At 42.1% G+C, this 13585-nt stretch overlaps 1 protein-coding gene across 1 annotated transcript; it reads left to right on the forward strand.

Moving 5' to 3' along the window:
- Positions 1-1662: 1662 nt before the first annotated feature.
- Positions 1663-7736, forward strand: LOC125925434 (spermatogenesis-associated protein 31A6-like). The gene is made up of 4 exons (XM_049634419.1): positions 1663-1979; positions 2709-2766; positions 3351-3411; positions 3685-7736. Exons 1-4 carry the CDS (start codon positions 1797-1799, stop codon positions 7598-7600), a joined length of 4218 nt encoding a protein of 1405 aa, XP_049490376.1. The 5' UTR covers positions 1663-1796; the 3' UTR covers positions 7601-7736.
- Positions 7737-13585: the final 5849 nt, after the last annotated feature.

Below are 13585 nucleotides of genomic sequence, written 5' to 3' on the forward strand. Positions count from 1 at the left end.
ATAAAAACAAGTAACTGGATTTAAAAAAAAAAAAATACATGAAATTGTGGCATATACAGAATAACCCAGAAGCGAAACTCCAGTAATATCCTCATGAAATAAGGGCTGTCATGTCAGAGAAAGCAAAATCAGAGGAGGCAAGAGTACTCTTTGGTGTGCTGAGATAATATGAGTATTGACACATGTAAGAAACTGAAAAGGAAATTAATATAATTAATGTTATAAAACCATTAGGATTTTAAAAACTTCCAAATTTTGAACAAAAAGAACATTTGATCTATAAAGTGGGAGATGCAAAAAGAGAAGAAAAAAGAAACAATAAAGAAAATATGGAAAATAATCAAAATAATATGGCAGAAATAAATCATAAAGAAAACAGCAATTAATTTAATCAAGCTAAAATTATCAGATAAGATTTTAAATATCAAAAAACCCATCAAACAAAGCATATTGAAAATAAAGTAATAAAGAAAATATAGAAGGCAAATATGAATACAAAGAAGACCTAAGTCTAAATTTTGATAAAATTTTAATTTGAGGTGAGATTATTATAAAGGAGTATGAATAAACTAACCCATTCCTGACTTCTGAGTGTAGCATATGTGCACTTGTCTGAATGTATGTGTCCTCTCACCCAAATCCATATATTCAAATTCTAACTCCTAAAGAAAAAGGAGATGAGATAATTGGAACATGTTTATGAGCCCTTGTGGAGAGGATTTGTGCCCTACAAAAAAGTCTCCAGATAGATTCCTAGCCCCTTCCCACCATATGAGGACACAGTGAAAAAGTGCTATTAACCAGGAAGAGGCACTTCACCAGAATGTGACCATACTGGCACCTTGATCTTGGACTTAGACTCCAGAATTGTGAGAAATACATTTCTGTTGTTTGATCCACCCTGTTCTGTGGTATTTTGTTATAGAAGCCCTAATGAACTAAAACAACATGTTTTAAAACTTATGTGGAAAATTTAAAAAATAAAAATAAAACACAAATAAAATAAAATACAAAATCAGGTCAAGACAACATATGAAAAAATGTTTTCAGTAGGAAAGTGTGGATTCTTGGACTTGGAAATACTGGATTGGTTTGTGAAAGGATAAGTGTGTGTATGTGTCTGTGAATGTGTGTATGTATCCACATGTCCCAAAAGTCTTTGTAGTAAAGTTTAAAGCTTTACTAACTTTAGAATTATAAATGTTACAAACTTAGAAAGTAACTTTCATACTTTAATTTATGAATTTTGAATAATTATCTTATTTTTTGTGTATATGTCCTTTTGAAAATGAGACAAAGCAAACACTAAAATTCATAAAACTAATTAACTGCAAAAGAAATTTAAATTATGTGCTTGGGTTTATACAAGACAAGAACATTATATGGGAAACTAGAGTTGAGGACAGAGAAAATTCCAAAAGAAAATTTCCCTGGGAAATAGCCAAAATTCTAGGGTCAACTTCAGATTTTCAAGGGTTGTAAAATTGGTGGGCCCTGAGTCAAGACCCCTAATGGACAAAGGGACCAGGTAATATCTGAGTTCTAGATGGAATGAATAGAAAATTGGCTAAGGTCTCTCTGACATGACAGTAGAGTTGGAAGGTGGAATCTAGAAGGCTCGGGAAAGTGCAGGGATCTGTGGGACTGAATGATGGGGGAGGGGTGGTGCTCTAGCCAGCTCCCCCATTCTCAGGAACCCTTTGTGACAAGGCTTTAGCTCTGTGATGCAGGCCTAGAGCTCTGTCCTCAAGTGAACTACCAGTGCTCAGTTGCCTGAGGACAACAGATTTCCAAAGATGGAGAATTTCTTTTCTCTGAGAAGCACTGGTACCTCCTGGCTGAGCTCTGGTCCCACCTCCTGGGTGATTGATGCCATCTTTGCCTTCCTGTGTGGACTGGGGCTCTTCCTTCTGTTACTCCCTTGTTTTCAGAGTAATCCATCCTTATCATCAGCTAAGAAATATAGAAATATCAGGAAGGTAAGGAAACTTTAGCTAAACCCCAACAGGGATTATCTTTTTTTTTCCTTATTCTTATATCCACTTTTCTAAATCATCTAGAGAGTCTTGTGAGATGGGAAATCTCAGGAAAGAATAGAACATCATCCTTCTAGGGACTAGCTAGGCCAGGCAAAGCTTAGAGTGGGCACAAGGGTTTCTATCCCAAGATCTCCAGACCCTAGGTCTCCTGGGCAAAGTCCCAGATTCAGTGACCAGTGAGTGAGGACTGTATACTGAGTTCATTGTCTGCAGAAGAACAGACTCCTAAACATTGTTTTACCAGCCACTTTCCCCTTCCTGTGGCAGGTGTCTCAGGTGAGCTCTTCCTCTGTGTTGGGCTGATCTGAAGGCAGTGCTGAACCTGAGAGCCTCTAAAGGGCTAGAGTGGGGGTCTGAACTCTGGAAACAGAGTCTTATCCAGTGGAGCATAGAAGGACCTGTATGTGTGTGTGTGTGTGCATTTCTTGAGTAGAGGAATAGTGATGAAAGAAATTCATAGTGATCTCACATAGAAAATCCATGTTTACATTTTTCAAAGAAGAAAAACTAAAAATATTTTATTCATTTTAAAGATGAATAAAAGAAAAGAAAGCCACAGAGCTCCATTATATGTAGAAATGTAGAAAGTCATATTATGAACACTGAGCATCTGTGAATCATCTAGAGAGAAGAGATAATTGAGTCCCAGCCCCTCATCTTTTCTCATAGCATCAAGTGGAGCTGAGGAGGAGGAGCAAGAGTAAGAAAAAAAGTGGAGCTTTAAAAGGTAAGCTTATGCCATTTAGCCCTACATGTGCCAAGTTATTCTCCATCTCTCTTGCTCCTGAGGGTCTAATTCCATGGTCTCCAAGGATGCCAGGGGCAGAGACCATCCTTCAGGAAAAAGAGCCCTCAGAGAGGCTCTTGGGAAGGAGATCAGCTACTGTATATTTCCCAGATTCCATGCTTGGTAGGAAGTTGATAGAGGCTGAAATGGGTGTCAGCTGGCAGAGGTGTGTGGGCGGTAGTAGACCATTAATGCCTAGATCAAGAGGTGGAACCTCTGGGTTGATAAGTGGTTTAACTTCACTCAGATTCTTTTGTGAGGTGACCCCTGTCCTTTCTCCCCAACAAGGCAGTTGTGAGGGCTCTGGGGGGGTAATGTAAGTGACAAAGTACTCCCCATAATAAACCTGGCCATCACTGTGAGGGATCATGTGGCTTTGAACAGTGATGCTTGGGCTCCATAGTCTAATCTCCCAACAGTCTCCCCCTAAAAGCTTAGCCTAAAAGCTCCCCCCTGCACTCAGCCTCCCCTAAAACACTTAGGGCCCTACTTTCACTACTGTAACCCAGCCTCCTTATTTCCAGCTTGCAGAAATTGCCTGAAAGAACTGGAGGGAGCTCGCAGTCTGATTTCACTTCTGCAAAGGTAAAGAATTTTTCCCCTTTTCCCCCTTTTCCTTGGTCCTCCTTTGTCCCAGAGTTTATGATTTGACCCCTGGTCCATAGGGAACCCTGGGAGGGGGAGCCACAGAAACAAAGTATGGATAAAGCTCTGGGGTAAGGAATAGCAGGAGCAATGTGAAATCAGTATGGAGACTGTGGAGGGCTGTAGGTTGCAGGTGTTATCCCTGCCCAGCCTGCCCTGCCCTCCTTGCCCTGTCAGCTTCTAGCTGCAGCTTGTGCCTCCTGTCTCCTGCAGCTGCCTGGGGAGGCTCCCTGACAAGGGTGGCTTTCATCAACTCTTATGTCAAGACATCCCTGGTGAGGTGTGCAAAGCAGTGCCTGCTGGAGCCCACCAGCCATGCAGGGAGCCTATGGATGATGCTGCTCCCACCATGTTCCTGTTGGCTACCCCAGTTCCTCTGACTCAGCGCCCTCTACTTCTTGGCTCAATGACCTCTTCAGTTTCTGTTCATTCCCACTCATCTCTGAGTGCCTCTTCGCCACCAGAGCCTTTCCTTCCCCTCAACAGCCTTTTGCCCCAGCCACTTGCTCTTTCCCCTCTGCCTCCATGTCCCCTTAATTCAGAGGCCTGCCCTCCACCTCTGAGAGCCTCCTCTGCCCCACAACCTCCAGACTCTATTCTGACTCTTCCTCAATGTGACTCCTTGGCATTCCCACCGAGCACCATTCCACAGAGGTCATCTCACACCCTTTGGTCAGCTTCTGTTGTTCCAGCCATCTCAGGCCTTGGCCACTCAAGTTGTCCCATTTCAGCCTTGTCATGGTGGCACACTGCTGCCAAAGCCCTGTGCCTCTCAACCTCATCAAATTATGAGTCTCAGCAAGAACACCTTTCCCACCACTCACCAGAGGCCTCATTCTGGGGAAACCCCACCAACAGACAGGTAGGAGTTGCTAGCCCCTCTTTGCTGAGCTCAGATAATCAGAAGCTCCCAGAAATACAAGTCACAAAGAGAGTCAAGTTCAAGATTTGGAAAGAAAAAGAAAAAGATGAATCCTATCCAAAACAAATGAGCCCAGACTACCACCTGAATTCTTTGGGGAATATGTTGAAGTCACTGAGTCCTGAACAGAACACAAGCCTACAACACTTCTGGAGTACAAAAGGAAAACCAGAGCAGCTGCCTGGTCATCAGAAGCTCTCATATCCTAAGGTCTTGGGACACCATCTACAGCAGAAATATAACCAACTTTTCTGGGGTCTCCCCTCTCTACACAGCGAATCTCTGGTGGCTACTGCCTGGACCTCTGAGGGCTCTTCATTGCCACAGTCTTCCTCTTTCTTATTCAATGGAATCTCAAGTGCCTGCCCAACTCAAATGCAGGGTAAACTATCTCCACTGCTTTCTCAGTCCCAGCCCCCGTCCCAACTGGAGTTCCAATCTCAACCCTTGGTTTCATCTGTACCTCAATTTCAACCACCGTCTCTGGCTCAGATCCTGACCCAGGATCATCGCCAATCCTCTCTTCCAATCCTATCACCTTCGCCACCTCAGATTGAGGCCTGTGAAGTATCTTGCCCTACAGCCCAGGATAAGTCACAATTTCTCATCCCACCTGAGATTCAACATCCAGAATGGCCTTTGTTGCAGAAGCAACTAGAAAGTGGGTGGGCTTTATCCTCTGTAATCAAAAGATCTCAAGAAGTCTTTAGTGTCTTCACTTCCAATCTTCCTGAGGACAGTTGGGCAGTCTCCCTCCTTCCTGAGAACTTTCCAATCAGTGCTGAACTCCGCAAGCAACTGGAGCAACACCTACAAAAGTGGCTTATTGAACACCGGTGGGAGCTGCCCCGTAAGATCCAAGAGTCTCTGGAACTAAGGCAGCTTCAGGGTGAATTACCAGGGACATGTCAGGCAAAGGGCAAGCGTGGACCCTCACGTCCCTCTGCATGTGCAGGTAAAAGCAACAAGGATACACAGAAAGTGGAGTTCCAGCTAAGCCAGGGCATGGGCAAGGGCCTGGGGTATATTTTGGGGAAGGTCCCAAAAGATCTCTCCAGGGACTCAGAAAGCTCCCTAATGGGGTTTCAGGAAGTAAGCTCTGAAGAGTCAGAATGTGACTTGGGGTTGTCAATGAGTGACTCAGGGAGCGATTTGCTAAAGAGCTTAGATAAGAATCTAGAAAACATCCTGAAAGACCATTTGGGTAGGAAGTTGGGGAAGATCAGTGGGAGTTTGATCCCTGTGAGTGTGCACAAATCCTGGCTTGCAGTCAACCATGCTTTTCCGAAGTCCAACACTCACAAGGAAATCAGAAACCTAGGAATCTTGAAGTGTTGGGGACCATATGTGAACACCTCCCACAGGGTTTCCTTCCTCAATCCAGACATTCAAGAAGTGCTGGAAGCACATATTATAAGGTTTTGGGTGAGGCACAGGTGGGGTCTACCCCTCAAGGCTCTTAAGCCCATAAATCTATTTAAGTTGAAAAAGGTTCAACCTTTGCCCATTCTGCAGTTTGCCTTTAACCCCTCAGCCACCTGTGTGTCTGGAACTGCCTCAATAATCAAATTTGCTGAATCCCTGAGAAGAAGACCTTCTCAGGCATGTCTGGGAAAGAAAGTTGTAGCAGAAGAGTCAGGTCTCACCCTGGAGAGGCCTCTCCTTGCCCCTTCACCTATGTATGGGGAAATCCAGAGGGCCCTGATAAGGACCCCATCTGATGACAACCAGGGGTCCTCAAAGGCCTCTCTGACTGGACAGGATAGCAGGCCACCTTCTCAGTCCTTCACACTCAACCTCATGGGCAGAACTCCGCAGAGTGATTCTGCAGAATGGGCTGAGAAGAGCAGCCTAGAGCTGAGTCCCAGTTCAGCAATGGCTGGGAATGAGCCAAGAGAGGAGAGTGAGGATTGGGCCTCACAAGACCCCTGCCATAGGGTAGCAATGCTGAAGATGAACTTAGGACCCCAATATCTTAGGTCTAAAAAGGCTAGGGAGGCAGTGGAGGCCAAGCCTCCTACTCTTCAGCCAAGACCCATCTTGGGAACCAATGTGCTCACAAAACCCCAAACCATAAATGCACATATGGGGGGTTTAGATACCAGTAAAAAACTTTCTAGAATGTCTGCTATCCAAGATCCTGGAGAGTCATGCCTTAACACAGAGGTTAGTGAATTTGAGTCCAAATTGAAGATAAAGCCAGAGAGCCAGTCTCAAGACTGTCCTACACACGTGATCCTTGCTGTAGACAACTTGGCTTCTCAGGCACCTCAGTGTTATCCCCAGACAGTGCCTACTGGAGACAAGATAGCTTCCCAGATGCTGTATGGCTTAATGGCAAACCAAAAGAGCTGCTTAAGGCAGCAAGATCCCATGAACTCTGGACTTCAGGACTCACGGAAGAGCCAGAGCAAGATGACTGCCTCTACTTATAAGAGAGAGGACTGTAGGAGGCCCAACTCAGGAAAGAATAAAGAACGGTTTGAAGAATTGAGGACCTCTCAAGCTGAAAGTTTGAGTCACCTTTCCTCAGTCAGAGGAATAGTAGACTCTGTTAGGAACAGATGCATACAGTTCCTGCCAGAGAAGAAACAAGGTCCTCCAGAAAACCTTTTCAGAAAAAGGATGAGGCACTTTTTTCAATGGATTTTCCCCAATAGAAAAGTCAAAGGTCAGAACACTATGCAAAAATGTAAGCCAATAATAGCCTCTGCCGAGAGCCAAGGACCAGTCAAAAGCAGATCAATTATGGCTAATGAGACTTCTGAGGCTCAGGCACTCATGACAGCTGTTGGACAAATTCTAGAGGAGAAAATGGCAATCCACCATGGACTTCATGGCACAAAGTTAAATGAGCACAAACAGGAACTCCAAGCACCAGTATGTGGGTGTTTCTGCTACCACAGGGTTCCCTTCTACCCAGAGCATGGGAGAATGAGTTATACAGCCCACAATCACCAAGACACCTCCAATGGTCAGAGTAGCTCTTTCAAGGAAAGGCAGGTTAAACACCGACAGTCCTTGAAAAGTGTAAGATTCGAGGATGAGCAACTGGACCCAAGGCACCTCCCATCCCTGCCTCCCAAGAAGACTTTGTCTCCAGTCAGTCCCTGCCAGTATAGGCCAAGGATGCCAGGTGCCCCAGGCTACCATCAACACTGTCCACGGCACTGTCTTCTTCAGGCCTCCCTGTTTGGTCGATCATAAAATACTTCTTTAGCCTTTCCTAGTAGGAAAATATGTCTTCAAGAAAAAAATTAGTCCATGTAAAGAAAGTGTTTTTTTTCTCATTAGCACATCCAAATACCTAATATTCCCCAATATATATGTTTTCCCCCCAAAAGAGGGTAGTATGGTTGCTTTTGTCTGTGCTGTGCTCAATATGTACTTTGGCTTCTAGAAGGGAGGAGAATGGAGGGATTTTGGCCTTGGGCATTGTAGGCTTGCTCTTTATCCTTTCATTATACATTGTTTTCATGATACTGTCATTATGCAAACAAAAACTACCCTAAAAATATGAGAAATACCTATGAAGACCTTACCCAAGATCTGGCTCAACTTGTCTTTCTCTTGCTTCCACTCTACTTTGAAATTTATACAGCTATAGGGGATAGGTTTCCAGACATCATGGGGCTGGACTCAGGGTCCCACTCAGGCTCCAGGAAGTATCAGAACCAAGTGGATTGAAATTTGGTAGAGGGTACTAGGCCTAAAGTTCAGAAGCAGGAGAAATCCTTTTCCTGGATCTCTTGGTGAAGAATAGAGGGCACTTGCTCTTGAGAGCCCCTTCTCTCTCTTGTGAAGAGCTGAGGTTGAGTTAGGCCCTGTGAACCCCTCTGAGCTTAGCTTTAATGTCACCCTCTTCCACCTCTGCCTTTCCTGTACTTCCAGTGATGAGGATGGCACTTCCAGCTCTGAGTATGTGTAAGTGAGAGAACATCAGGGAAGTTGCTAAGGGCTATGTTCACCTTTACCCCAAATGAATATTCAAGGGTCACCTGCTTTCCCTCTATGTTAACCCCAGAGAAGGAGTTCTGGATTAATGAAACAAGATTGAGTGTATCTGTATGTAGTAACTATGTGACGGTTGAATACTATGAACTTAGAATGGGATGTGGGAGACAAGTTGAAAAGTTTGGATCCAAAGAAAAAGGCAAAGTGGCACATGGTGCCTATAAATTTGCAGTGAATGAAGAGCCTCTGATATCCCACCACCATCTACAGGCCTGGAGGAAAGAAAAAGTTAAGGGCTCAGTGGCTCATCATACCCCATCATGGTCTCCACCCCACTCCAGCTCTAAGATCACAGACATAGAGAAGCCACTTTTATATCCAGAACAGATGGTCAAATTTGTAGATGTAAAGCAAATGAGGGAAGGTTAATCTCCTAATAATATATTTAATACACTTACACATTATCACCTCTTGAATTCAAGAATTCAGGTGGAAAAGCCAGGATTAGGGAGCTTCAGATGTAACTCCCAGTCTGGTGACCTTTATTTAAACACAGGGCTGTAGAACTGCTCCTCAAGGAGTGGTGGGGAGTTAAAAGGCCCAGAGACTGGCCTGCAATCATGTAGTAAGTCTCGTCTGGCTCCCAGTCCTTGCATACTCCAGAGTCCAGCAGATGAGGCCATCAGACAGGATTTGTGAAATGGGAGTTGGGGAGAGCATGGAAATGACCTGTTCAAAATGGGGAGGTATAGCTCAGGAGTGGTCCACTGCTCTCTCCACTTCTAGCACAGCTTTCCCCCTCCCCTGGCCTCTATCCATATGAGAAAGCAAGAAGATGAGCAATTTCTCTAGCGTTAGTCTGTGCTTTGTGCACAGTAGGCACAGCTGCAGAGGGCATCATTCCCATGGTAGAGAGTTGCTCCAGGAGATGCCCTTGATCCAGAGGATAACAGGAATGGGCCCTGTCCCCCATGCCTGTCAGGATGCCCAACATGTGGGACCTGGGGTGGAGGGGCAGAGTGGGTTTAAGCCTGCTTGTGTCACTGGTTTCTCCCTGGAGCCAGGTCTTGCCTCTGGGACCCAATTCCTGAGTCAGCCTCCAGAGTGGGTCCAGCAATGTAAGTGGAGCCAAGACCTGTGGAAAGGGATTGGGACCCAGCACAGACAGCACCTTGGGGCCCTTGGGAGCTTAGGAGAGGGTGGGACAGAGCAAGGGGCCCTGAGCCTGGTTGCTATTAAGTCTTCAAAGGGCACTGAGAGTTGAGTTCTGGGACAGGAGTAGGGGCTAGATGTGGACCACATAGCCCCTGCCAGAAGTGCTGCAGATGGGGATGCTGACGGAACAGAAAAGAAACAAACAACAACACAACCCCTCCCCCACCCCCACCCCTCAAACACAAAGAAGCAAGTGCCTTCACCCTTCTGTTGCTCAGATTTCCATAAGGTGTGGCAAGGCCAGAAATGGAGACACCCACACAGAGACACTTCATGCAGAGACAACACAGAGACACTTCCCAGCAAAGAGAACACACAGAACTTACAGAGACAACTCTCAACAGAGACCTCTCTCACACAGACACCTTCCATGGTGACTAGAATATTGCCTTACAGAGACCTCACACTGAGACCTCGTATAGGGACTTCATGTTGCCCCACAGATTCTCAGACAGAAACCTAGTACAGATTTCAGAGATTTTCCAGAGACCTAACAGCAAACCTATCAAGACTTCCCAATGGTACCTTCCATACAGACCTCACGCAGAGACCTCACCCAGAAACAACACTCAGAGACATCACATGGCCTCAAAAAGACCTCACATAGAAACCTCACACAAAGACTTCATCTACAGACAGTGCACAGAAATCTTTCACTGCCTCACAGACATTTCACATTGAGACCTTACACAGATACCCCATAGAGACTCAACACAAAGACCTCACAGAGACCTCGCATCCATTTTTCAAGATCCCAAACAGACAAATATTGACAAGTCCTTGGTAAATATGAAACTAGCATACTAGCAGCGTTATGCCCCTATTGCAATTCTCAAAACACTCAGGCATTGTCAGCATTGTGCTAAATGGGGGTCTCTGCTTGGGGAAATGCTTGGGAATTTTTTCTTTTGTAATGTTATTGACTCTGAACAAAAGAATTACTGATTCTACGTGTAGATTTGCAAAATGAATTTCCACAGGTGCCCATTAACTTGAGAATCACAATTTTTAAACACAACTAAAACAGTCTCCAATGAGAGAAAATATCTTATTTGTCCAGTTTTAGTTATTATCCAGCCAAATGGTGTCACTGTTGCATATTTTTTTTTATTCTCTTGGGGACAAGACCTGAACTGCAAATGGCTTACTTATTTACTTTGAAAACATAATAAAGACCTGCAACAAATGGACTCTAGAAATGAAATAAACCAGAAAAGAAGTATCTGGATTTATACTTGTCTTGCAGAGGTCTATGTAATTAGCACATTATTTTGCACCTAACAGTTTGCATCAGGCTTGTGGGTTTTATTTTTTAACAAGCTATCTATCTGTGAATATTTTTCACAAATAAGTGAAATTCCTGGTAATATTCCTATTATATCATCTAGCAAAATTATACTTCTTTATATCATTTTATTCCTTCAATGATAAATAATATTATTATACATGTCTTCAGTATATAACACAGTCCTAATGTTCAGCTAACATTTAAAAAAAAGGAGAAACTATTGAGAAGGATTCATTTTTAATTCTATGAAATGCACATTTTCTAAGATAGGCAGTCAAGATCCACTTTATATTATTACAGGGCTAAAAAAGGACACATTGTTTAGAATAAATTTGAAATATTATGAAATATGTCTTTTTTGAGATATATAGATAGCTTAAAAATTACTGAGCAAGGGATATATTAACATATTAATTGATTTAATCATTTTAATCAATATTTATATTATCATGAATAATGAAACTTCATTTGTTATATATCCAGCACTTTCCAAAGGGTACATTACAATGAGACTACATATTTCTCAATACTCGTAAGCAACCTATTGTCCTTGATAAAATTTCAATGACAGCTGTCAAGATGTATCACAGGTTAAGTCTCTCAGATTTTCCATTGGGATGATGACATCGCAGTTCTTTCTCTAAGAGGAGCAAGGCTGACACAAGGGCTCTTTTGGTCTATTTTAACAAGAAATTCATTTTTCCCACATAATTAAACAATTTATAACTATTAATTTTTCTACTTTATTATTATTTTTTTCTTTTTTTGTTAATTTTTCTACTTTATTCCTTTATGATATCATTGAATCATAAAATGGAGTATGGTCATGGATGTCATTTAGCATTCTATCAGATCATTTTTTTATAGCACAAGTTATGCAGATAAGTTTATTGATCGGAACAAAAAGGGCTCAATTAGAAAAAGTTTATACAGGAAAATCTCTTTTTCAAGTTACTATTTTAACATGGTTAAAATAAGTGATTTTTCCTTAGTTTTTTGAATTAAAGTTGCTCAGGGTGGCAGAAAGTCTGGAAACATGGGAAATGTCCATAGTAAGTACTTTCTTGCTGTAATAAGTTGAATGTGCTTTTCCTCACTAGTAATTCACAGTTCATTAAGTTGCGCAAAATTATAATGAACAATGTATATTAAAGAAGAATTTCCTTCAATCATTGCATATTACATACATTGCTTCAGATGGTTTCATGGAATAAACTTGCACATTTTCCTCAGAATAAGAAATCAAGGGGTATCAATCCATTAAATATATATTAGTTTTTCCAGACTCTATGGCCATCTGTATTTTACTTTTAGTGAGATTCACCTATCTTAAAATCTTAAAAGAAGTTTTACCATTTATATATTTCCAAAAAAATTGGTATCAAAAATTAGAGAAAAAAACAAAAACAGATCCCTTTTGTTTTCAAGAAGTTTTATATAAAAACATTTTGCTGAAAATGAAGTGATTCTTAATCTACAGATGAAATACTTTTTACATGATACTTAAGATATATTATAAATTTGGATTTAAGATAAATATTTACAACTGGCCTCATGCTGATTTCAATAAACCAGGCACTCTAGAACACAATGTGCAAGGACAGCAATTATGTGATGTCTTCTTAATACTCCAAGGAATAAAGATCTCTTCCAAAGTAGTCGTTCTACAATGTTAACCCCAAACAGCGATTCTTCTTGATAGATTGTATTTTTAGTTTCACTCACTTTATAACTAACTGCCATAGAAATACATTTCTGAAAGTGTTCCCAAATATATACAGCTACTATGTTGTGGTCACACCATGGGCACAGTAAGGAACATCCATATCTGGATAATCCAGGGGCTTCGTAACTGCCACCAGTTATTTGAAGTCGGTTTGACTCAACCATTTCTGGCACGAGATTGGTCTTCGTCACGTGAACCGTTGTATTTTCCAAACAGCTACAAGTCACCTTCCTTAGTTTGCTGCTGTACCCCTTCCTGGCTGGTCACCGGCTGTAGTAACCTGAAGAGTCCATTTACTCAGGGATGTCCACTCTGGGCTCTGCACAGACACATTGTGTCACAGATGTGCACATGACGCTGATGAAACTTCCAGAAAAGTGTCATGTAATGCCTGCCAGGCACAGTAGGTGAGGATTTAGAAAATGCTAACATCTTTTGTAGGAAACGTGGATTACACAGCTCTTTGGTTCTAGGTATTTTTGTGCATTAGATGGCCCCCTGGATGGGGGGAAACGAAGCTGATTTTTTAGAATTTCTCACCCTCATTCACTGTAACTACATCTGCCACTCTTCCTTCTCTGAGTCCAGGAGCTGGAATTGACAGCGTCTCTCTCTGTGATTTCACAGTCTCTACCATGTGTTTACAGTGACCACTAAAACTCACCTATCTCAGATGGGTCAGGTATTTCTGATACTACAGGAGGAAGATAACTGAACTTTTTATTTCCACCACAATTTTATATAGTAACTCTTTACATAGCTATTTGCTATGTCCAATTTATTTTATAGAGTCAATAAATATGTTTTATAGAATTTGGCCCCTGGATTCCACCTACTAGATTACTTGGGCAAGTCATTTATTGCCTAAATTTACAAATTTTATAAAATTGCATTTATTTCATAAAATTTTAATTTATAAAATGTTACTTTCTTTTTGAAATTGGTAAATCTAGGGATTTAGTCCCAGTTTGTTTGTTTTTTTTTAAACATTGGTACTTAACCTAAAATA

The sequence above is a fragment of the Panthera uncia genome, chromosome D4 (assembly GCF_023721935.1).
Source record: "Panthera uncia isolate 11264 chromosome D4, Puncia_PCG_1.0, whole genome shotgun sequence".
NCBI classification, from domain to species: domain Eukaryota; kingdom Metazoa; phylum Chordata; class Mammalia; order Carnivora; family Felidae; genus Panthera; species Panthera uncia.

What these genes read in the sequence shown, in the direction of transcription:
- LOC125925434 (XM_049634419.1), top strand. Translation starts at nt 1,797, where the DNA reads ATGGAGAATTTCTTTTCTCTGAGAAGCACTGGTACCTCCTGGCTGAGC. An exon ending in AAAAAGTGGAGCTTTAAAAG is followed by an intron (nt 2,767 to 3,350) that starts GTAAGCTTATGC and finishes CCTTATTTCCAG; the next exon opens with CTTGCAGAAATTGCCTGAAA. An exon ending in CTGATTTCACTTCTGCAAAG is followed by an intron (nt 3,412 to 3,684) that starts GTAAAGAATTTT and finishes TGTCTCCTGCAG; the next exon opens with CTGCCTGGGGAGGCTCCCTG.